We start from the raw sequence: 23983 nt of genomic DNA on the forward strand, positions 1-23983 counted from the left end.
CCGGTCCGGTTCGATTCAGCCGGTTCAATTCAGAATACAAAATTTTAAATTTTTACTCTGCCTCGGGACCGAAAACGAGGTCCAAAAATTCCGAAAAAATTTCAGAAAACTCAGAAAAATACGTAGACTCTAAATATATTTTTAGTTTTGCCACGTGGTCTTTAAATTAATTTTTAAAAATCATCAAAGTTTATATTTTCGAAAAATCGAACCCGATTTTTAAAATCCGAAAAATCTCAAAAAAATTCCTAAAATTTAAATAAAATTAAAATACCAAAAATGCTCATAAAATTTAAAATTTTGGGGTGTTACATTTTGACATTATTTTTATACTTTCTACTTCTTGAAAATAATTTTTCATGATTATTTAAAACTTTTAAAAAATTAATTAATTTTTTATGAAGACTACTTATAACATTTTTTTCGACAGATGAAAATAAATAGGTAATGATGGGGAATGGTACGAATATTGAAGAAAATAAATATATAAGAAAAAGAAGATTAGGTTAATTTAGATATAAAAATAATTATAGAATTAAATAATTAAAGTAGTCAAATTATAATAACTAATTAATATATTTTTTTAAAATATAAAAGTAATTAATTAGTTTCATTAAAATAGAGTGACTAAATAGTAAATTGACTAATGAAAAATTAAAAGAGGTGCTAAATAATTTAATGAAAGTAAAATAAAGAGACTAAATAATATATTTTTAAAAATATAAAAATTAAATAATTAATTTCATTAAAATATAAATGCTTTTTTTTATAATTCAACATAAATTTTATTAGTTTTTGAGGATCTCACTGTAATGAATGTCACAAATGTCGAAATAATTCAATGAAAATACTTAAACATCTTTTAAAAATTACAAATTTAGATTATTTCACACATTAAATTTTTCATTTTCATTTAGGTATTTAAAGACTAAGTAATTTATTTTACTCAAATAAAAAAATTAAATAATAATTTCTTTGGGATTAAATTATTTGACCAAAGAAAAATATAAATATTAAATAATATATTTTTTAAAATATAAGAATTAAATAATTAATTTGATAAGATATATTAATTAAATAATTATTTTTTATTTTGTAATTCGGCTGAATGGGCCCAGTAATTGCTACCTAAAAAGCCCAAATTCGAATTCCCACAATTCAGACCATTGTCCATGGGCTGAGATTGGTTTGCATAAGGTCCAATGTTAAAGCCCAAGTGGGAAATCCGACCGAAGTACCAAACCCTAACTACTAGCACGTGGGACGACGGCTTCATTCCGATAGGAGTCACGTGCGGAACTCAACAGCAGACATTATCGCAAAGAGAGAGAGAAATGAAGCACAGAAACACAAAACAGAAAGAAAGGCTCTTGGAAACCCTAACACCCAGTCCTCCTTGTCCCCTTTCTCAGTGAAATATCTATTAATATTTATTTTGATTTCGTTCCAGCTTTTATTTAAGGTATGCAAAACCCTATCCCTTATCTCCGTTTCAATTCGTGTGTATATTGGGGTATGCATGTTATAATTTCTGATTTGTGACTTCATTTTGTTGATTAGTTAATCCTAATGGTTTGAAAGATGGTTATTCATTACAATTAAGGTTTATTTTTTTGGAAATTGTATTTTATTTCTCATAATTTGTGTGCTCTTTTAATTATCATTAATTCCATCAATTAAAATCTGCTTCTTTTTGCTCCTTTTTATGTTGTTTGTAGGTCTATTAGGTTTAAATGAGGTTATTTACTGGAAATGATATTGAATTTTATTGTTTTTATTTGATATGACAGTGGGTGCCATAAAAAGTTTTTGCAGCTGATTATGGACCTTAAAGATTTATTATAAATGATTTTGGTCTGTAATGAGGGTCACATATGATTTCTGTTTATGGCCCTTGCCTGGCTCTTAGGTGTAAAATTGGATGATAAGGGTCTTATTATTATTATTATTATTATTATTATTATTATTATTATTATTATTATTATTATTATTATTATTATATGATGTGTTCTTAGTTGTGTAGCTGTAGCCTATTGAGATGGTTTGTGGCTAGGGGGAAAGCAGAATGGAGGGATTTTGATTTTATTTATTATATTATAGGGCACATGGGCTTGCTTTGGCTGATTAGATTCACGAATGGGATTAAATTTAGTTTGAGGGTGCATTTTCAGTACCCATAAATAAGGTGAAATTTCAATTCACTGTGTGAGATTTGGTTGATGATTTCTTCTCTTTCTTTACTTGTCCAAAACATATGTATACAATTTGAATTAAAAGCTCAAATTCAAATACTTGGATTTCATATTTGCTATCCAAATCACATTATTAAGAATTTTGGAGCAAAAATTCGGGTGTCCATTTTTTCTTTGGATTCTTACAGTTTCATCTCCTCAGAATTTAACTAGTAAGATGAGTGCTGAATGGGTGTTTGCATATTAATGAAGTGAAACATAATAATGAAAAAAGAAAGAAGAAAGAACGTGGAAAGAAACCTATAAATTATTATTGTGATGAAAAATGGAATTCCAGATTTCTGCTTGTTACAAAGAGGATATTTTGTTGTTGTAGATAATTTGTGATATATTGGTAATTTTACTCTGTAGATAAGCTTCAGTAACTTGGAATTTCTTTTTTTTTGTTTTAAAAAAAATTATAACTCAGATTATCAATTTTGAAGATCTGAAGGAAGTTGGAGAGAACTTTGATTTTTGAAAAAATGTGTATTTTATTTATGCTTCCCTTAGTTTATTTGGCATCTAGTATAATGTCTCATGGCGTCTTGCTTGTCCTATTTTCCACATTGCTTACTTGTAGAGTGACAAGATCTGAGGAAGCTTTATTGATAACAGCTGGGGAAGCTTTATTAATAAGCATGCTGATACGTGTGCCATCAGGATACAATAAAGTGTTAGTTTGGGAAGTGTTAATAAAGAGTTTATACACCAACAAAGTGAACCTTTTGAAGAAGAAGCATATTATCTTCCCATTATTTCTCCCCTTTTTTTGAACAATAAGTGCAAGGTTGTTAACTTTTGAGACACTCCAAATAAGCTTTCACAGCCATCATCAGATGTCAGAAGGTGGCATGGCTGTTGTGAAACCTGAGGTAAATTTCCCTAGTTTCATATTTTGCTGCTTATAAATGACTATATGGACATAAATGGGATCTCTTCTTTTTTTATTTTACTGGTCTTTGGTGATGCTGCTGCATATATCATTGTGGGGCAATTTGCTGTTCACTGGAATAGTTTGGCTGGTTTTAACAATCAGAAGAGTTATAGAACTATGAACATGAACACATATAGGTTTTTTAGTAGTTGGTCATTCCTGGAAGTGGGTGAGAGGGAGTTCATTGAATTTTGATTTCAGGAATCAGGATGTCCAGTACTTGCATAAATTTACGATAGTATTTGTTTATTTTTAGCTCAACTTCCAAATTTTATTTCATACTTGCTTCGATTTTTATATGGTGTTGTGTTTCAAGATGAAGTCTTACATTTGGCTCCAAACCGCTGATGGTTCAATCCAAGAAGTAGAAGAAGAGGTTGCCATGTTTTGCCCCATGATATGCCGAGAAATTCTTCAAACGGGCATGGGATCTTCAAAAAATTATGCTATATCACTTCCTCAACGTGTGAATCCAGCTATCTTAGGCTTAATACTTGACTATTGCCGGTTTCATCAAGTACCAGGTCGCTCCAATAAGGTCTGACTTTCCCCTCTTTTCTCCTCTCAGGTGATTTATTTTTATTTTCTAGATGCTATGACATCTCAGATTTCTAGCTGAGCATATAATTAAAACTTTGGAATCAGAGAAATGAATATTGCTAGTTACTTGTGAAGGGGTTTATGAAGATTTGTTTTATCAACATATTACTTCCTTTTGTGAGGAGCGGATTATTGCTCTTTGATGATTTATTTGAATGTTAATATTGATTTATTCTTACTTGTTCTCGTGTTTAGGAGCGCAAAACTTTTGATGAAAAATTTATTCGAATGGATACAAAAAGATTATGTGAGTTGACATCTGCTGCTGACAGCCTTCAGTTAAAGCCTTTGGTTGATCTTACTAGTCGTGCACTCGCTCGAATTATTGAGGGAAAAACACCTGAGGAGATACGTGAGACCTTTCATTTACCTGATGACCTCACAGAGGTTAGTTGTGAACAAGAAGTCAGTGCTTCCAATCTTTAGTCTTTGCTAGTTGTTTTTTCATGCAGATTTTTTTTCCCTGCAGGAAGAGAAATTGGAGCCCCTTAGAAACATTACTGATGATCCGCGCATCCGGCTTTTAAATCGATTATATGCCAGAAAGAGGAAGGAATTGAAAGAGCGAGAGAAAATGAAGGTGGTTACTTCTACTTCTCCTGGTGCTTGCAGCCTTTTTTTATTTGCCTTATTTATTTTTTATTTACATTCACATCTGAATTGTCTGATTTTAGGTTAATTTGAATATGAATTTAATTCTTTAAAGTTTAAACCTGAATATACATGTTGCAATAATAGCAAACAAATTTTCTCTATTTCCCAGAATGTTGAGGTTGAGGAGGAGCATGTGGATGAACGCTCCGTCGACGATCTCTTGTCATTTATAAATGGTGCAGATGGAGGTATGCCTGCAAAATATTTAGCCTTCATTCAGAGAAGATGGCATGCTTTACCTTCTTACCAACTTGATAGCAACCAGCTTGTTCAGTCAGTACAGATATTCTAGTAATATTTCATGTTCATCAAGTGGCTTCTAGGAATTTTTCAAAGAATAAATATTTAAATAGCTGATTTTGTTAATTTGGTTTTTCTCATTGCAATTTTACTGATTATGATTCTCTCTGCAGATTCAAAAGGTAGTAGAAGTAGCAAGAACAAAAAAAAGAATCGCAGAAGAAAAGACCAATCAAAGGAATCTTCTTCAGACAATTTAAATGAAAACCATAAGAAGGTTGGCATCTGTGTGTGTGTGTGTGTTTGCACACTTCAATTGTCTCATGGTCTGTGCTAGAACAATAGATGTCAAGTTGTTTTTTTTTCCCCCTCTTATTATTAGTTTACTATTGTTGATTTCAGGAGATGAGCACTTACCCTTCTGCTTGCCATAATGGGGAGGTTAATGATAATTTGGTTGCCTCTACCAGTACAATTTCAAAGTTGCAAGAATCTGGATCTTCCGCACTTTCACCTAAGCTTGATTTTGATGATGCTGACATTGATGATGATTTAGATCCTGCAATGAAGGAGGAACTTGACAGGTTAGATTTCTATGCTGGAGCATCTTGATTGGTATAATAAATTCATTATATAGCTTGCAGGGAGAAGGCGCCTATATTAGACTTCATAGGGTTCCATTTTGTATTTGAGAGGGAGAATTGTGAGTATTATATGATTCAAGTTAGTAAATTTTTTTTTGATTCAGGGAAGTTGAGGACTTTGCTCGTAGATTAAATTCAGAGTGGCCAGAAAGAATGCAGGAAATACTTTCTTTGGGTCAAGAAAGAAGGCTGGTACCATTATCTATGAATGGAAATGGCTCTTTATGTAGATATTCGGGTAAGTTCTTTCCTAGGTTTCATCTTTCTCGTTATACTGTCCTTTGGGCCCTGTCCCTGATATTTCCCCCCCTTTTTACATAAATCATTGGGATAATGAGGTTGAGGGGATCAAATATTCTTGAATTTAGTAAGTTGATTTCATTATAGTGGATTGGGAGTGCCCAAAATCACCATTTTGGTTAGATATGCAGACAGTTGTACATAAGGAGATAGAGTGCGCAAGCATCTCTTGGTCTAAAGATGATACTGAGGTTTTGAAATGGGCTTGGTCATCTTTTCATGTCAAGGAGTTTTTTTTTCTCCATCAATTGACCATGTATAAAGCATTTGATTGAATGTTTGATGTCTAAACAGGTTTGGATCGGAGATAATATGATTTAATTTCCATTCTGAAAATCTTCAGCAGCCAGCTTGAGTGGTGCTGCCCGCAGTTTGCTGCTGTAAGAAGATAGAAGAATTGACACTGTTAATTGGTGTGGACTGCATGTGAGTATTTTTGTCTGTTTGACCCTCACCAAAGGCAACATTCTTTCTCCGCGTATTGTATTTTGGAAAAGCGTTTAAAAATGGAAAATAAAACTCAGAAGAGACAATTTGGGCACAATTTGCTCATTTGTCTTTATCTTGATCTGTTGTTGCAGTTGTTTGTGACTTTCAGCTATTCACATCAGCGAGCCCCTGTACCATCTGGAAATTATTTCTTTCACAAATTTTTCTCATTTTGGAATATCATTCAGATTTCAGTTTCCACGTTTACTGCATAGCTTCCTTGTGGCTTGTTCACACTTCACAGAGGCCACTAATCTGTGGAGAAAAAGATTTGAGAATATGTGAAATGCATAGTTAATTAACCATTTGTTGAAAGATTTCACTTGTTTGAAAACTTACTTTCCGGGGAAGCCACTGGGAGAAACTTTGATAGAGGAGGATTAACACAAGTTTTGTAATTTTATGTGTGATTCTTTCATATAAGTTTACTTGAGGAAATGGATTTTTTGCTTTGTAACTTTGCTTGCACGGCAGTGAAGAACTACAATTAACCCTTTGATATGATAGGGGTAGAAATTACAAACTCGTCTTTTTATTTTGAGAGTGCAGATTTTTTTTTTCCCCTCTCTCTCTGTTATGGACCGTGTCCTTTGTAATTAAGAGATTATCTACAGATTTCCTTGACTCACCATGCTTTCAGTGTGTTTCATACTCTGCTTTTCCCAGTTGCTTATCTTCTGCATGGAAGTTGCTTATCTTCTGCATGGAAGATGCTTTGCGAGTTTTATTGTGTTGCTGAGTGAAACTGTTAGTAGAAAAGGAAGTCATAAAGAAATACGTGTGCAAATGCTACTGCAGATTCCTAATCCAAAGCTGTGTATCAAATTGTTTATATATATATATATATATATATATATCAGTTATCTTTACATCTACATGTTCAATTAGACATCAGAATAAAATGGTTTCGTTATATGAAAAGACTGGACGCAAAGTTACCTTTAATCAGCAGTTCATGCAAACCTCAGATTATGCTCTTGTGGTGGAAATTGATTCGTAGTCATATTTATGATGAAAATTACTAATTGAAGATGAGTGAAAAAATTTTGCACCATATTTAGCTAAATAGGATTACAGATTATTGTTCTCAGATCTCAAAAAGCGATCGGCTCGATTACGATTTTAGCTGCTGGTTTAGGTGTAAAGATCGTTTAACAAATCTGCAAGGCCCATCAGGGAATCCTTACGGACCCTAGTTTCGATTAACAAGATATATATCCTTTGACCATCTGGGAAACGATGCAACATTAATATGATTTGGGGTAAAAATTAGTGCAAACGAGGGATGAATAAAGCCATGAAGTTTCAACAGTATTCCTTTTTATTCCATTGAGTGTTATATATATATATATATATATATTAAATAAGAAGCATTTTAATCTTTAACCTTATACCCAGAGTAGTACTTCTTGAAGGCTTTTGGAAGAAAAACAGGTAACAAGAAGCCGAAAAGATTGAAGCACCAAAAGGCCATGTTAGCTACAGCAAGAGCCCTCCCAAAATGAAGCCTCCTGAGAGATCCTCGATAGTCCTGTTCTACCTTGGAGATCTCATTCCTCAACCACTCCACAATGGTAAAAATCCTCCTCGAATTATAGAACACCGGCACGAAAACTCTTACAGGTAATGCAAATCTGTCTGAAAATGCCACTCCTTCCATGAAAACTTGACTCGCTAAGAGGAAGACGTGTGGTGCGGCTGCCTTGATCCCCTCTTTATCACCCTCAAAGATCCCTTCAAAGATATATGCTATGGGGAGAAACAGGCCAATAATAGCACCAACAGACACGTAGAGTCCTAAAATCTTATTTTTTGGATCAAAAACTAACGAGTCCTTTGATGGGTTGGCACAGGGGAATGCAACTTTGGAGATGAAGTACATATAGATGATGGAAAAGACAACGAAAGCAAAATCTTCAAGGCTTACCATGCCACTTGCAGCGAGGACGGTGATAACAGAGAGGGCATTTAATTGGGTGAAGCTCAAGAAACCAGCTTTCTTGGACGGAGTAGTGTTTTGGCCTTTTTTCAGGGAAGAGACATCTTCCTCTATCTTTTGTTCTTGTTCCTGTTCCTTAGGAAGGCTTATGTCATTGCAGGTTGGACCAACCCCACCTGACATTTTCTTTTTCTTTCTTTAATTTGGATTAGAGAGATTTGTGTTGGTATCGTAGAGAAAAAAACTGGGTTAGGATTTTCTTGATCGAGAAGAGTAGGATTGAAGCAAGGACATAGAGATGAAGATTAAGAGTCGATGGTAAGAGGAGACAGAGAGAGATGAGGATGAGTATGAGGCAGCCGAAGTGTACAAATGGCACTGTCTCAGCGATTTAAGGTTGAATGGCTTGTGTTAGTTCAATCTCTGAACCATTTATTAAGGCAGTAGACTCGTTGTTTAATTAATTTATAAATCTTAAAAAAAATTTTAATACATTTGCGATTATGAGTAGTTTCTTTTGGTTTTATTTATTATATATTCAATCTTATATTAATATCAATTATAATTAGATTTGAAAATTCATTCTTCAAAACTCTCAAGGTTGCTATCTGCTAACATAATTTATATTTTAATGATGATGATAATTTGCAGAAAGGTTCGAAGAGTAGTACGTGATAAAAACATCCAGAATCCTTTTTTTTTTTTTTTTTTTTTTACTTTCATCAAATGTTTATTAATGGAAGCTAATATTTAAGCTGTGTAGGAAATATAATTTCTAAATCATAGAAAACATAGTATCCAGTTTATGATTGAAATAAAATTGATTTAATTTAAAATATAAAATTGGATTGAACTTAGTAAAAAATCAATTATGATTAATATTAAATTTTATTTCAACTTAAAACTAAAATTTTTCTTTTAAAAACAATTTTAACGGCTAAATTTTCTTAAAAATAAAATCAAACCAAACCTTAAAAGAGATCTTGTAATTTTAATTTTTTAAATTTTAAACCCCGTTTACAATATAGAATATTACAATAAATTAATTCAATTAATTTTTTTATTAATTTTTATATTTTAAATAAAAGAATTTAATTTTTTAATTAAGAAATTATTTTAAAAAAATAAAAATTAAATATAATAAATTAAATATAATTATGTAAAATTTTATTTGAATTTTTTTTCTTATAAATAATTTATTCTAAAAAGAAACCAAACTAAAACCTCTTTTAATGCAATAATATAAAATAGTTTATAAACAAATAAATCTATTAAGCCTATTGATAATTTCAGAGTCTTTTAGGGCGCAGAGAGCGTTTCAGGGATGCAGAATGATCTAAACTATTCATCGCTGCGCGTAGTGCATTGCCCAAAAACCCACACAACATCCTACCATTTCCAAGAGTGCTCAGATGCCCAAAATATATACTTGTTAGTACTAAGTTCAACGAATTAGCAAATAGCCGATTCAAATATAATTAAAAAAAAAAAAAAAAATACCTAGCAGATGGACTGGTTATACGAGCAACTCCATTTGGACGCTTAGCAAAAAGGTATGAACTTGAACTTTGAACTACCTAGAAATCAATATTTATTACAGAAAAAAATGGACCATTACGGCAGAAGTAATGCACTAATCAAATCAGCTATGACAACTAAAGTGTTTTCTGATAAAAAAGACATCAGAGAGAGAAGATGAAAAAAAAAACTAACTTCATTTTTCTGACAGAAGACCTTCGGTAAAACTGGAACCTCTGCTAAGAATGTAGCAATTAAACTGTGCATATCTGTATAACAAAAAGCAGAAAGGAAAACAAAAATGCCCTTCTCTTCATCTTCTTCATCTTTATTAGGAGATGGTTTTCTGCTTGGGTATATACTTTAACTTGACACCTTTCTCAGACTTTGTTCTGATCTTGGCTTTACTGGCTCCAGTGATCGAAGATTCATGTACCCCCACATCAACCAACTGATTCTCCACATTGCCAAGAAGACCGCATTTTTTAATATCTGATGACCCAGCTACACCTATTAGACAGTCATTCTGAATCTCCATACATTCTGAAGATTCTAAGTCTGGACATAGAACCAATTTGACATGTTCAGCTGCAATTGCCTCCTTCCACCCTGCATGAGATTTATAGTGCATAAGAGCAAAGCAAAAGTTATGAACATAGAAGGGCAGAAATAAGTTTTGATGGTAGGAAAAGGACTACTGTATGTGTAAAGAAATTGAACTTACTCTCTGCAAGAAATGCTTTTGCTGCTTGGCATGAGAACTGCAAGCTTCCTGGATGCAGTATCTCTAGCAGAAGTGGGAAACTGTTCCCTGTTATGCCATTGTTGTCATCCACAGAACACGAACTAAGACAGTTTCCTTCAGATGGTGTATGATCATCCCCCTTATCAGCGATCCCATCAACTTGAAATTCTCTAGCTCCATTTTCAACCAATATTAGATCTTTGGTTCCATTTCTACTCACAGGCCTCCAAAGCTTTATTGTTGACCGATTTGTGCTGGAGTGAGAAGAATCAGGTCTATTGTGCTTATCATAAACATTGTTTTTCTTTGGCATTTGATGCTCTGACAGAAAATCATCTCTAGCTCCATCAAATTTGTGAACCTCATGTTGGCTGCAGTTTCCAAGTGTAACAGATATAGAACCAATCAGAACCTCATGCTTCTTATTGTGATCTGGCAGGCTTATTGCTTCTTTCTGCGCTCTAGTTTTCAAACTGTCAACAAGATAATCTGGTTTAGGTTTTCGGCTCCACTTTCTGTTGCCATTGATTGAATGCACTGGTTTTGAGTCCCTGTGATTTCCATGCTTCTGCATGCCGCCAAGTTTTGGTGCCTGAGAATTCAGACTTGCATGGAAACCATTTGGCACATAATTCCATTGTGACTTTGGAGACAACAGCCAGCGACTGGCTGAGTGCCTACGACCATTTCTTTGTATTGCCTGCCTTTCAACATTATGACTAGTGCCAGGATCACTGCCAGACCCTGTCTGAATTTCCAAATCCACATCTTCATCCATGCTTGGCAGTTGGAAAGGTTCAAAAGATGAGGGAACATGATCTGGCAGTGCCTCCAGACCATTCACACTAGAATCAGATGGAATCAAAGGGAATTGCTCAGTTGAAGACACAGTCTCCACTGTATCATCAATCCACTCCTTGAGATCAGCCTGCTCCTCTTGCCTTTGCTCTTTAGCTTTCTGTTCTTTCTGCCTGAGTTTTTTCTGCCTCTTCTTCTCCAAGAGCTCAGCTTGTCTACAGACATTTGAGAGCCAATATTAAAAAATTACTTAGACAAGCAAATCGCAGAATCAACTCTCTTTTCAGATGAGTCCTACATTGAAGAAGAATCCTTGAAGGTTCCAAATAGTTGTGAGGTTGTGAGGCAAATCTTAGGTTTTAAAGAGTTCAAGCAACAGTTTGATAATTCAAAAAACTACCCTAGAAAGTTCAAAGAACTGTCAGGCCTTCAAAAAATAGGTATCTATCAAGCTTATAAGAAAATGAAAATTTTAAGTTCTTTCAATTTTGAGGGTCTTTCTACTACCACATGCTTTAGAAAATTTAAGAGAAAACACCTAGTAGGATATATCGTGTGTGTGTGTGTGTGTGTGTGTGTGTGTGTGTGTGTGTGTGTGTGTGTGTGTCTCCCCCTTTCTCAATCAACCACGTTACTTTACATGTGGGTGCATCCTATTTAAGTCAATTGAGTGTTTCATGAACTAAGAAAATTCGTGCATGCGTGTGTCACCCTCTCTCTCAATCAACCGCATTACTTATAGATGTGGGTGCATCCTATTTAAGTCAATTGCACGTTTCATGAACTATGAAAATTCAGTTCCAAACTTCCAGTGCAATCTAGTGTTCACCATCTTTTATGGGCAAAAGGACTGCCTATGGTCCTCTTGCTCTGCCACCTTCTAAACTAGTATCCTAATTATATGAGCAGCTCCAACACAAAATTAAAATTCATCCAAAGTAGATTCATTAATGCTCAAATCATTGCAGACATAAAAATATTCATCCTGGAAGTAAAAAAGAATGAAACATGACAAGGAATATCAATGCCCATCAAATGATCAAAGTGACTAATGAATAAAGACAAAAGCAAACCAAAAATAGAATGCACCTTCTCTGAGCAGCTTCTTCCTCCTCCACCAGCAACTGTTGGCACCTTAAAGCTTCAGCATCCTTGTCAGTAAGCCATGCTTTAACCTGATACACAGAAAAATAGTGATTTAATCATAAAAAATGATTCAAAATGTCTGTTAAAATTGATACCAAAGAATGAAAAACAACAGGAGAGGTAGTTACAGAAGCAACTAAGCAACTTTTAGTGGAGTATATCAAGATTGGCAGGACTTCAAGTAGCCTTTTGCCTAAGAACAAGCCAGTTACCATGATACACCCACAGCAAGAGCAGTTCAAAGCAGCACATTTTTGTGCGTGAACTTCCAAAGCAATGTCATGTGGACAATAATTGAAATAAACTTAACCTTAAAAGAACGAAAATGAAAGAAAAAGATACCAATTTCTGTTCCACCAGAAAGCTGGTGCAAGCAACTAAATTCTTTGTTTCGAGACCAATCTTCCCAGCTTCCCCATCAAAAATATATTTTTGCATTGATACAGCTGTTCCACTTCCACACAGGAATGTCTTTTCACTGGCGTCATCAAGGATGCTGAATAGTTCTTCAGAAGGCAAAGGAAACCTTGAAGGCCTAGCCTGGATGATATCCTGAAAACAATTTTGATATACCATATGCTTAGCATACATAATATGGAAAATGAAAACAAATTAAATCCAGAAATTAAAACAAAATACAAAGAAAGACATTTCCTCTTACCAAAAGGGCAGAACCAGCCCTCAAACAATGTTGTGGAAGGGAAGAAAATCCAGGTTTCCGAATAAGTGCCATCATTGACTTTATAATTGAAGAGCCTGGAACTTCCTAGTGGGTAATTACAACAAATGAAACAGTTGTTTATACAATAGTCAAGAACATGCATGAATTATGAATTTAAGATTTATGTTACTACTTACTGCATTTTCTAAGAAGAGAAAAGTATACCAACCAGTACCAATCAATACTGCAATCATTCCGAACTATAGTAACAAAAGAATTTCAAGAGCAACTCCTAATCCAGATAATGATTAACAACAAATAAAGATATAGAAAAGAAAAGGCATTCAGCTTATATCATCAAACTAAACCAACATCCCAAATTGATAAGTAATACAGCGACACAGATATTAATATCCAGTAAACTAGATATGCTACTAGAAGTTTTACTCATGCAAACAGATGTAGCATATGAATAAAATACCTCCAGTGTCACATCCTTGAATGATAAAATTTCCTTTGCCTCATCCTCAGAAAGCTGCAAAGAATAAGTCAAGAGTATGATAAAAGAAGCAATGCCTCCAATCAAACTTCCAGAGGAAAAAAAAGAGATTTTTTTTCACCTTATCCCAAAAGGTTCCCAATAGATCCCTATTTTTGGAAGAACCCTATAAAATGTAAAATGTCTGTTAAAAATGGTACCAAAGAATGAAAAATAACAAGAGAGGTAGTTAAAGAAGCAAGTAAGCAACTTTTAGTAAAGTATATCAAGATTCACAGGACTGGAGATCAAGCCAGTATCTGTTAACCAGATTTTCAAGTTTCAAATAAAACAGTTCCGCAAAACTAAATATGCAAATACAATGTAAGAAAGAAAGGAAACCTTGTCAAGTTTTTTTAATCGATGTTGTACACGTATGTGCCTTCTGTAGTTAATAGATGAACAGAACTCTCTGGAACACTTTTCACACTTTTGCATCTGCACCTTCAAAGGAGTGAGCAAAGGCCAACCTGGGAGATCTGGTAGAAGGAGAGGTAATAAAACAAATACATAGGTTCAACATCAAAAAGGCAAACTATAACCATGACCCAAGATCAACTGATTATGCATGAAAAATATTTATGTGTCATCATTGCCCTAAGCTAAGGCAACAACAGCCTCAGTTTAAGTCACACCATTTTTTCAGAGCACAGTCATTCTTTCCTTACAGAAACAACATCAATTCTAAGATGTTGAAAGGATTTCTCAACCCTAACTCCAGATGCATACAGACTAAGACCCTTTCTCAAAATAATGTCCATTCAATTCTATGAAAGAGATCAGTTAGAACCATTGCAAAATTAGCAATTACCTTGCTGATCTAGTGCATGTAATAATTGGATCCACTGTACTGGGCTATCACCAGGCCTTGAGAAAGAAAGAAAGGGCTCTTTTCCAATTGCCTGCCTGATAAATGTGTCTAGGGAATCATTTCCATCCTCTGTTTTCATCACATCTGTGTTGTTTGAGGCCTTGAGTTTTGCAACTGGCATTTATGCACACAAAAGGCAAACCTAGCAGCTCACTGAAAGCCACTGTACAAAAGACCAATGCTCGTATTAAAATCCTGCAAACAAGCACTCAATGAATGCACAAAGAAAAATGTAATTTGTAAGAATCTCTTTAATGTCACAATTTATTGAACTAATATAAAGATGAATGCATCATCTTACAATGAAGAATTGGCAACAAAAGCTACATAGAGTCTCCAAACTCTGTTATGATCTCACAAAGACTCCGAAATACTAACATAATTTTTCATGGAAAATGTTCTCTTTCTCCCTCTCTATTTGTGTTGAAAAATGCAAGTGCTAAGAACTCAATTGTATGCCTCACACTGAACATTGCAACGAAGAATCTAATTGTAACATTTTACACGTATAAACAATACCCTATCTGTCTACCGAGACATCCAAATTACCACCAAACTTCTATAGTTAGCTCATACACTAAAGAAATACATAATAAAGACTAGACATTGAAATTTTTCCTACACTTCTTGTTCATACTTTTTTTGTTAAATTTTTTATTTTTATGTGGCTGCATGTCCACCAACTGACATTGAAAATTTTCTACACTTTTTTTTTCATACTGTTTCTTTTTTTCTTTTTTATGTGGCTGCACATCCACCAACTGCCAGCTGCACTCCACTTACTGCACTGATTTGGACTAAAATAAAAGATTCTATCTTTTTCCACAGAACAAATTCTGAAGATAACAAGTCATTTTGCCTATAAACTACAAGGCCTATTAAGAGGGCACATCCATATCCAACTCAGAATTCTATAAATAGCGCAAGCGTGAGCGCAAGACAGGCATTTTCATACCTACATTGTGGTATAATAGAAAGTTAATGAGTCCAGTTGCATCTACTCAAATAATGATATAAGTTCCTAGTTCAGAGAAGCAAACACACAAAGCTATCTTCCTGCTTCCTTATAGCTTCAGGAAACAAGTTGAAAAACTTGATTATACAAAAAAAAATAACCAACATATTCCACCAAAGGTAAGCGGCAGCTACCTATTACATAGAAAGACCTTATAAGGATGGAAACTAGATATGAATTAACAGTTCCATAACAATAACAAACTAGCCAATACAAACAGATAAAGATCAAATCTTTAAAACCAATATGGAGTCCAGCATTGTCAAACTCCAAAACATGGGGGGAAAACACAAAATTTATGCAGAAATTCACCAAGGAAAAAAAAAAAAGGATATGTTATACACCATATCACAAAAACCAGTGTAGCACAATATATATTTGATTATGCATGAAACAAAAAGGCATAGAAAATTAAAATTCGAAACTTTAAATTTCCATCTACCAAAAAAAAAAATGAAAGATAATTTAAAGAGCCTATAGCGACTATTAACCTAAATGACGGTGAATTTCACATTTCCATAAATAATATATTAAAACATATAATTTAAAATTATCTGCGTGCGCCTAGTTTCCGCAGCTAAAGAATGGAACAATTAAACACGTAGAAAATGAATAAAAACGAAAAACCAAAAAGTAGGAAAACGAAAAAGCATAAAAACAAAAGCTCGCTAGCGATTGCGTTGCGTGATCTTTGATCGAAACATGATAGTGAAGATATACTTAAAGAGCTTTATATGCCAAGAAAGTGTGGAGTGATCGGCTAACGTACCAGTGAAGGGCGGAAAGAGAGATCGGGAAGGAGGCAAAGAAGATCTCCAGCGATCGGATGGATTTGGAGTCACCAGGAGAGTATATTCGGGAGCGTTTGGAAGGAGAGAAAATCGCCGAGAAATTTCGAGAAAGTTGATCGGCCAAAAACTAGGAAAAGAGAAGGAAAAAAAAAAAAAAAAAAACAAAAAGAAAGAGAAAGAGAGAGTTTCGACTCGAGGGAGCGAAAGAAAATATACCAAGGCTCTGCAAAGGAAAAAAATTAAAAATAAAATGATACATGTGTATGGCGTGGGAGATACACGCGCGCTTCAGCGTCGGGGACAATTTAGATCCCATTATTGGGCCTCGGCAGAGGCCCATACTACTATTGTAGCCTATATCTATTGGGCCTCCGATTGAAAAAATTATACAATTTCAAGTTGAATTAAATTGTATTACTAAATAATCAAATTAGATTGATAAATTTAATTATTTTAATAAGAGAATATTTGATTGATTTTCTTTCAATTCATGCACTTAGTCACTTTTTTTATTCAATTTGATTTTGTTCTATGTTGAATAGATTACATTAAATGATAATTGGGAAAAGATATATAATTAATAATGATCTTTATAAAATTAAATTTTATCTGTATTTAAAAAAAATATATATATATATATATATATTTGCAAATTGTAACTGTATTTTCACTTATTTGTTATTGTTTAATTAACTTACCATTTGTTGCTCAAATCCCACGTGGAATCTCGTTGTTATTATAAAATTTCTTCTCGGATAAGAAAACACTATAAGCAGATGTGTATTGGAATTACTTTTCAAATATATGTGGTTCTGTACAAAACAGCGAGCTGTTGCTCTATACATCATGTTATGTTTAATTTTAATGGGTATCAAGGTCTGCAGTGGTTAAAGTACAAAGCTCCCAACTGTGCATACATCTCATCTCATATAATAATAAAAATTCACCAACGTTGCTGCCACTCTTGAATTGCCTGATGAAGAGCATGATTAGGGAGTAGGCTGCAGTGCGCAAGTTTAAGATTTGTCATGGGGGAAGTATTGTGGCCACTTCTCAGCCATCCTCTAATAGCCTCAGCATCATATGTGAAACCATCCGCCGCTATTTGTGGATCTTTCATGACTTCCTGCAAATCCAAATACAGTAGCCATGATCATAAGAAATATGATGATAATGAAAATAAATTCTAGTTGCCTGCCCACGACACCAGAGGTAGAAGGGACGGGTTTGAGCAAGCAAATCTGCATATGTTCAGGATACACCAATCCATGATCAAGTTGTGCTAAGCATTCTTCAAATTAATGCAACTTTCCTTCCATTGAAACTCTTTTTCTTCCACTACAAACACATGCAGAGCACTTCGTAGTGCAAAGTGTAAAACATTAAAAATGCAAGAGCACTTCACAATTTGCTTCTTTCCATTGCGAAAATGTATTTTGGGACTATTTACTGGAAAACCATGAAGGGATAGAAGCGCAACAGAACCCACCACCTGACTGTGCTCCTCTAGTAAAGCTGAACCAGCTTAATATAAAATGTTTCAAACATGTTTGAGATTATTACCTGGAAAATGGGACAGACAAAATGGGAAGGAATCCGCCGGTGCAGCTCCTTGGAACTTCTGCAGCATGCTGAATCAATACATGAAACTCTCAATGGCTCAAGCACACTCCAGATGTCTGACACAAGGTCCGGGCGATTTAATCGATTATTCTCACAGCAGTTCAATGCCAATCTAGCTAGCAGTTCAGCTTGCCCAGCTGGCCAGTCCCCAGAAGAACAATCCAAAAGTGCTCTGACGTTCTCTTTTTCTAATGCACATTTTACATCTTTCACCAATCCTGAAACTGGTCTCCCAGTCAAAAGTCGCAAAAGTATAATTCCAAATGAGTAAATATCTGACTCTGGAGTAAGCGTCCCTGTCTCTAGATATTGTGGATCAGTATACACAGATGTGAAATTGGTTTTAGAGTCATTATACATTGGAATGGTGTGTCCCATTTTTCCTCGTGAAATCAAATAAGAGATGCCAAAATCGTTGATTTTGCTGACAGAGTTAGCATCAAGGAGGACTTTTGATGGTTTCAAATTTCCATGTATGATACAAGGCTTGTTGGAATGAAGGAAGATAAGAGCAGAGCATATCTCAGTAGCTATGCATATCCGAGTTTGCCATGGAAGTGGGAACCTCTTATTTTTGCATTCAAGGCAATCTTCAAGACTTCCATTTCTGACGTACTCATAGACCAGTGACCTAGACTCCAGGCAAGTTCCGATTAAAGTTATCAGGTGTGGATGCCTCACCCTACTCAAAATCTCTACCTGAAATTTGACCAACAAAAATAATATGAGTTGAACAAAAAATATCGAAAGGATAATTTAAATCCACCACTTGATACCACATTTCATTGCTCACACAAAATACACATACAAGTCTGGCAAGATGCATGATAAATAAAGCCTTAACCTGGTAGGACTCAGATTAACATCTTGATTATTCTTCCTTAACAAATACTTTTAGGGTCAACTGCTTTCATTCTGTCTGTTGTAAAAGTTGAATCGGTTAATCTTAAGAAAATTGCTGAACAGTAGCACCTATTTATGTAGTAAAGGAGAATTTGAGAGAACAAATCCAGAGGCTTGCCAGATAAGTGGAGAAGGCACCACCTCAAATGCACCATGAACATCCCATTACAACCATGTACCGAATTTTTAAATGAACAAAATTTCTATAGATAACTCCAACACAAATCCACTATAATAAATGGTACCATTAATTATTTATGAGGTGTATGAACAAAAAAGATAGTATTATGATGATTTATACTATTATAAAATGATAGTGTTACCCCATTTTGGAAATCTAACTGGCTCTGAGAGCCGTAAGAGGGTAACATCTTGATGGCAACATGAACATGGCGAAGGATCCCTTTGTAGACATTTCCATATCTTCCCTCTCCAATCCTCCAGGAAGGATCGAATTCCTGAGTTGCCTGATTGATCTCCATGAAAGAGAATTCAAGGATTTCAGACCTACAAAAGCTCCCAGCTTCCATTTTGGACAATTTCTTTAGCCTATTAACTTCCCTTATTGCACTTTCATACTCTTTCCGTGCTGCATCTCTCCTCTCCTTGAAACTTATCAAAAGTTCCACAGCTGAAATGATTTTCTCCTCCAAATCCTTCACATTACAATTGGACTCTGCAAGTTGGCTCTCAAGTTCAGACTTCTGCTCCTGCACCACCTGGAGTTCTTTCATAAATTCATTACGTTGATTCTTTGTCCTTTCAATTTCTTGCTTTTCTCTTGCCAATACTCCCTCCATCTCTTTTCTTAGGCTCATCTCCTTGATGCACAAGTTTTCTAATGCCTTTGCCTGTAAAAGGATAAGAAGCCAACAAGGTTTGTGGTCAGAATGAAGTTAATTTAGTGATATAGGTATACATGCATGCACAAGCCCAAAAACACCTTTTTTTGCATCACTTGATTCCACTCAGAATGTAGTTTCCCAGACCTTTGTTAAGGGCAATATAACTTAACCAGACCATTGATTCTCATATTTATGAAACAACAGAAAAAAATAATTTATGGTAGGACATCTCATTTTTTTGTATTCTTAGTCATTAGATTTGGGAGGAACACAAGTCTACCATCCAGAACTTGACAAAACCACACCTTAATCCCAACAAAATTGGGTAGGCTGCCAGAATCTTTTTGTGCCCTTCCATTCCACTTCGAGAGATGTACACTATTAATTTGCCATAAGTCATGTCAATATATACTGTTTCAGTATGTGTTTTTCTGGGTCTTCCTCTTTTCCTCTTTGTGCCTTCTAGATGTTCTAAATCATGCCTCTCATCTGGCGTCCCAATTAACCCAAAAAGTTGAACATCTAAGGTATACACTTCTCATAGTTGAATTAGTATATCTTATGGGACAAATAGAGTGTAAAAGATATAAGAGGATTTGTCCATGTAAAAAAGATATTCTGGAAGAGTGGGGTTATGGATTTGAGCCTCTATTGAGGTATGGATAATTCTAATTACTAAAGTTTGTGTTATAACATGGAATTATTTCCAGTTTTTCAGGCAATAAAATCTAATAAACTTTAGGGCAATAATTTAATATCCTAATAACCTCAGCAACCCAATAGAAATGAGAGAAGAAAAGAGAATAAGTGAATATCATAAGATTTATTTGCCTTGCATTTGGCCTCCATAGCATCGTCTTCCTCTTTCCATCGCTTCACTGCCTCTCCAAATGCCTTTTGTTTTGAGTCTTTAGCATCGAGAATTGCTAGTTCTAGTCTATGAGAAGCATTTTCTGTTGTTAGTCCTTGAGAGTTTTCTTCCTGCAAAAGCTACAGCCATAATAGCCTCATCAAATAGTTTAAACTGGAAAGGCAACATATCAACCACTGGCCCTAATGACGTCTATGAAGAAAAGAGCAGATAATAAAATATATTCTGAACCTGTGAGACTTCTCTCCTTAACTCTCTCTTGGAGATCAATTTGGTGATGCAACTAACTAAATGATGCACAAATATTTCAATAATGCTACAATGTTCAAAGGGTTTCTCCCTTGTCTCATCTTAGGGAAATTATGAGCATGTGAGATAAAATTTGTTTATTATACTGAAACCTCATTATGCCACAATAATAAGAACGAATAATAAAGATCATTCAGAGAGTTGAGAACTAAGGTAATAAGAACTAGTTTTTCTAACCTCATCTGCCAGAAATGGCATCATTTTGGAAGTGCTAAGGGCTATATTGCTCGATTGGCTAGAATTCACTGTACACTGATAATTGAATCCTTCTAATATTCCTTTGAAGTCATCAGCATCTGCGCAACATCTCTATGACAAAGTTATTAATCTAGCACTGCTTTAAGAAAATAATTCCTTGACAATCTCCATATAAGAACCACACCTAACAAATCTTGCCATGAAAGTAATAACCTTGTTAGTTAGTACACCTACCTAGAGATCTATGGGTTTGTTCATATGATCCCAATCTCAAGTGCTCTGATTGCTCAATTCCTGAATCTGAATTTGTCAGCAGCAATCTGTCCTTTCTACCATCCCTGTTTTCATTTGTTCCTTTAATAAGCAGCAGTGATAGTTATATAGATGGATGCATCAAATTAATGGAAAAATTAGAATAAAGCACAACAGGGAAGACAACCTAAACAAAACTGAACTTCATATTAACTCAAATTAAAATTATTCTATCAGACATTTTATAGAAGGCATATGACTAAGGACAACTACCTTTTTTTTTTTAAGAACTAAAAACTCCATGGAATGTATCCTTGAAAATTGGTTAGTATTCATACACCAAGTTAATGCTAATCAGATGAAAAATGGTGCCCTAATGCATATTAAATGCAAATTTTCCACTATGTAACTGTGGTTAGACTAACATAGTGGTCCCAACCTCCAACTTGTTTGTTATTGAACAGAACATGCTGATAGAACAACAATTCAAGATTGGAAATTCCACAATTATATACTGATAGACCATGAACTGCAAGAAAACACTCAGAAATTGATCCAAGAAAATGGCTCTTGAACCCCTGCAGTTATAAGCAAATTAAATGAGAAAAGAAAACATTTTATGATGTCAAACATGCCTTGTATAGATTAGACAACCCTTGCAAACAAACCAGATATGACAAGAAATAGGTGCATGTTGGTGCACAAACATTGCTTTCTTGGATTTTATCCCTTCCAATTTCCTGCAATAGCAACAAACTCTTTATTAAGGTTTGAAAATAGTAGGGACTTATGATAACTCTACATCAGCTATGCTAGATGAAGAAGGCCCCTAACAAGAACCTATTCAAATGTCTTAAAAGTAATGCAGCATCATGATGACACTGAACAATAAGCAACATTGTTAAGCATTCATACTTTGAATAGTACTTATCAGCTGCTGCCCCCATTACAAGCCATCTAATGTTGTACCGAGCAATAATCTCAACAATCCCTTTCTCAATATTATCCATCTCAATCCATACTTTATCTGCTCGAACCTATGGTAATAAATCAGTATGTTAGCAAACATATCGGAATGCCTGATCACTTGCACAAAATCAGAATCCAAAAGAATAATTGAGAATTTTGAATGAATAATTATCACTAGACACAGTAATTTGGCTTCTTTCTTTTCCTTGTTGAGAGTTCAATCAATAAAATTCAAAGTAATAGGTTTCATATATAAGAATAAAATTTAATTTCAAAGCTGATTCATACCCTTAGTAGTCACTATAACTAGAAAACCAAGAAACGAGAAAAAAAGAATACCCCTTCTTGGGCAAGAATGAGACAGTATTGATTTAGAACATCCAGCATTTTTTTCTTTTCAAGCTCATGGAATGCACTAAAAGTGTCTTGTTGCGGTTTTGTCACAGCAAGTTTCCTGTCAGCTGTAAAGAGACCAACCAATTAAAGCAATTTTATTAGACCATCCAGAACAAGATGAAGGCATATAAAATTCCAGAAAAGGTAAAAAGGAAACAATGTGAAACTAGTTACTTGATAATTAAGTCTCCATAATCATTTATTTGGAAACCAAATTGACTAATTTTCAGTGATTGACACGCACTATGTAATTCGATTTTTTATTCAATATCAGATCATAGAAAAGAAAAATTGAGCTTGAATGATTCGATGCATATTTTTACTAATTCCAGAATATCAAAACGACGAAACATAGTTTTCTTTCCAAAAGTCGAAATTTCCTTCCCCTTTCCAAGCACGGATAAATCAACAATTAATAACATCAAAACGGATTCAAGGAAGCTCACTCAATGAAACAGCATTCGCAGGCCGTTGAACATGGAGCACGCATATATTCTTCCCTGCAAAGCTCTGAACAGCCCAAAATAGTGTCGTTTTACTCTTCTCAACATTCTTCCCCACCGCAACAAATATAGTATCCTCCACATCGTACGCTCCCTGTTCCACAATCCCATCAATACTCCCCATTTCAACGTAATTAAGCACAAAATCGTTACTGCGGAGTTTGAATTAAGACTTGTAAATGGGCATTCGGGCTGAAAGCTCGGTGAAAGAACGAGTCGTAAACTCGGGCAGAAAGGATCCCTTTTTTTTGTAGAACGTCTTTAGCGGTTACTAGCAATGGTTCGCCTACCTTTTGAAAAAAAAAAAAAAGAAAAAGAAAAGAAAAAGAAAAGAGTCTCATCCGAGTGCGTGTAGGATGTTCCAGAGTAAATCAAAAGCTATTAAAGAGAAGAAAGAAAAGAAAGAAAAGGAAAGTGGATTATTGCCTTTATAAAAAGTCAAAACGGCGTTAATTTTATGTGCCGCGTAATTCAACCGTAATTGTCTTAATGAAGAGATTTAGAAGAAGTGGGCCTATGCTTCGATTGAATTAGGTTAGGACAGAAACGGAGCGGCCCAACAGAGTCCGATGATGGATTGGTGTGCAAATCCACAATACATGCATAAAGAAAACGATAGTGCCCGCCAAAACTCATATTCATATAACTTACTCATAACCTCACCGGATCTTCTTTGCTCCCAGTCCCTTTGACTGTTAGGGTTTAAACATTGCGCTTCTCTCTCTTTCTTGAAAATCCCTAATCATCCTGTACTCCTCGGACCATGGAAATTTATAAGTTTTATTTTAATATATAAATTTATGTATTTTTATTTGTTTATTTTACTATTTTTTGTTAATTTTATTCAGTTTTTAATTAATTTTTATTATTTATTTAGTTTGTTTTTTTTTTCTTAAGAGTAAAAATTTTTATTAAGTTGTACTATTTTTTGGAGTAAACTCTTTTATTAGGGAATGATGGATCCTAAAAATGTAATATAATTTCTTTTTAATTTAAT

The 23983-nt window shown here is 34.4% G+C and overlaps 4 protein-coding genes across 10 annotated transcripts; 1 reads left to right on the forward strand and 3 right to left on the reverse strand.

The window, feature by feature from the left end:
- Positions 1 to 1288: 1288 nt before the first annotated feature.
- Positions 1289 to 6721, forward strand: LOC110671776 (SKP1-like protein 21). Of its 4 annotated transcripts, none has more exons than XR_002498155.2 (11): positions 1289 to 1462; positions 2815 to 3106; positions 3485 to 3706; positions 3964 to 4155; positions 4238 to 4348; positions 4532 to 4610; positions 4836 to 4939; positions 5065 to 5246; positions 5411 to 5544; positions 5901 to 6032; positions 6188 to 6721. XR_002498155.2 is itself a non-coding variant. In XM_021834346.2 (11 exons), exons 3-11 carry the CDS (start codon positions 3071 to 3073, stop codon positions 5915 to 5917), a joined length of 1077 nt encoding a protein of 358 aa, XP_021690038.2. In that variant the 5' UTR covers positions 1289 to 1462; positions 2101 to 2185; positions 2815 to 3070; the 3' UTR covers positions 5918 to 6721. The 4 variants fall into 4 exon arrangements, 3 of the variants coding, with proteins under 3 accessions (XP_021690038.2, XP_021690037.2, XP_021690040.2); XM_021834346.2 differs by adding an exon at positions 2101 to 2185 and having other exon boundaries at positions 5901 to 6721; XM_021834345.2 differs by having other exon boundaries at positions 5901 to 6721.
- Positions 6722 to 6731: 10 nt separating this feature from the next.
- LOC110671756 (uncharacterized) lies at positions 6732 to 8217 on the reverse strand. The gene is made up of 2 exons (XM_021834319.2): positions 7490 to 8217; positions 6732 to 6840 (listed from the first exon to the last, which is right to left on the reverse strand). The coding sequence occupies exons 1-2, from the start codon at positions 8215 to 8217 to the stop codon at positions 6732 to 6734; spliced, it is 837 nt and encodes a 278-aa protein (XP_021690011.2).
- A 1373-nt stretch (positions 8218 to 9590) lies between these two features.
- Positions 9591 to 16294, reverse strand: LOC110671775 (uncharacterized). Of its 2 annotated transcripts, none has more exons than XM_021834341.2 (10): positions 16096 to 16294; positions 14252 to 14474; positions 13783 to 13919; positions 13523 to 13567; positions 13384 to 13437; positions 12903 to 13007; positions 12584 to 12793; positions 12185 to 12270; positions 10277 to 11310; positions 9591 to 10161 (listed from the first exon to the last, which is right to left on the reverse strand). In XM_021834341.2, the coding sequence occupies exons 2-10, from the start codon at positions 14430 to 14432 to the stop codon at positions 9884 to 9886; spliced, it is 2130 nt and encodes a 709-aa protein (XP_021690033.2). In that variant the 5' UTR covers positions 14433 to 14474; positions 16096 to 16294; the 3' UTR covers positions 9591 to 9883. The 2 variants fall into 2 exon arrangements, with proteins under 2 accessions (XP_021690033.2, XP_021690034.2); XM_021834342.2 differs by having other exon boundaries at positions 14252 to 14506.
- Positions 16295 to 16873: 579 nt separating this feature from the next.
- LOC110671774 (U-box domain-containing protein 32) lies at positions 16874 to 23375 on the reverse strand. Of its 3 annotated transcripts, none has more exons than XM_021834340.2 (10): positions 22930 to 23375; positions 22427 to 22548; positions 22034 to 22155; positions 21787 to 21858; positions 21101 to 21204; positions 20846 to 20964; positions 20320 to 20478; positions 18967 to 19494; positions 17681 to 18439; positions 16874 to 17243 (listed from the first exon to the last, which is right to left on the reverse strand). In XM_021834340.2, exons 1-10 carry the CDS (start codon positions 23108 to 23110, stop codon positions 17061 to 17063), a joined length of 2349 nt encoding a protein of 782 aa, XP_021690032.2. In that variant the 5' UTR covers positions 23111 to 23375; the 3' UTR covers positions 16874 to 17060. The 3 variants fall into 3 exon arrangements, with proteins under 3 accessions (XP_021690032.2, XP_021690030.2, XP_021690029.2); XM_021834338.2 differs by having other exon boundaries at positions 20320 to 20469; positions 21754 to 21858; XM_021834337.2 differs by having other exon boundaries at positions 21754 to 21858.
- Positions 23376 to 23983: the final 608 nt, after the last annotated feature.

Source organism: Hevea brasiliensis, chromosome 17, assembly GCF_030052815.1.
Source record: "Hevea brasiliensis isolate MT/VB/25A 57/8 chromosome 17, ASM3005281v1, whole genome shotgun sequence".
NCBI classification, from domain to species: Eukaryota; Viridiplantae; Streptophyta; class Magnoliopsida; order Malpighiales; family Euphorbiaceae; genus Hevea; species Hevea brasiliensis.

Coding starts and splice junctions, on each gene's coding strand:
- LOC110671774 (XM_021834337.2), bottom strand. CDS start 23,110: ATGGGGAGTATTGATGGGATTGTGGAACAGGGAGCGTACGATGTGGAG. Junction 20,479..20,845: donor TGCCATTTCTGGCAGATGAG/GTTAGAAAAACT, acceptor TTATGGCTGTAG/CTTTTGCAGGAAGAAAACTC. Junction 18,440..18,966: donor AGTTAGATTTCCAAAATGGG/GTAACACTATCA, acceptor GTCAAATTTCAG/GTAGAGATTTTGAGTAGGGT.
- LOC110671756 (XM_021834319.2), bottom strand. CDS start 8,217: ATGTCAGGTGGGGTTGGTCCAACCTGCAATGACATAAGCCTTCCTAAG. Junction 6,841..7,489: donor TTCAAGAAGTACTACTCTGG/GTATAAGGTTAA, acceptor TTCTACTAACAG/TTTCACTCAGCAACACAATA.
- LOC110671775 (XM_021834341.2), bottom strand. CDS start 14,432: ATGCCAGTTGCAAAACTCAAGGCCTCAAACAACACAGATGTGATGAAA. Junction 12,794..12,902: donor GGGCTGGTTCTGCCCTTTTG/GTAAGAGGAAAT, acceptor AATTGTTTTCAG/GATATCATCCAGGCTAGGCC. Junction 11,311..12,184: donor GAAGAAGCTGCTCAGAGAAG/GTGCATTCTATT, acceptor AAATGTCTGTAG/ACAAGCTGAGCTCTTGGAGA.
- LOC110671776 (XM_021834346.2), top strand. CDS start 3,071: ATGTCAGAAGGTGGCATGGCTGTTGTGAAACCTGAG. Junction 3,107..3,484: donor TGGCTGTTGTGAAACCTGAG/GTAAATTTCCCT, acceptor TTGTGTTTCAAG/ATGAAGTCTTACATTTGGCT. Junction 4,940..5,064: donor TAAATGAAAACCATAAGAAG/GTTGGCATCTGT, acceptor TGTTGATTTCAG/GAGATGAGCACTTACCCTTC.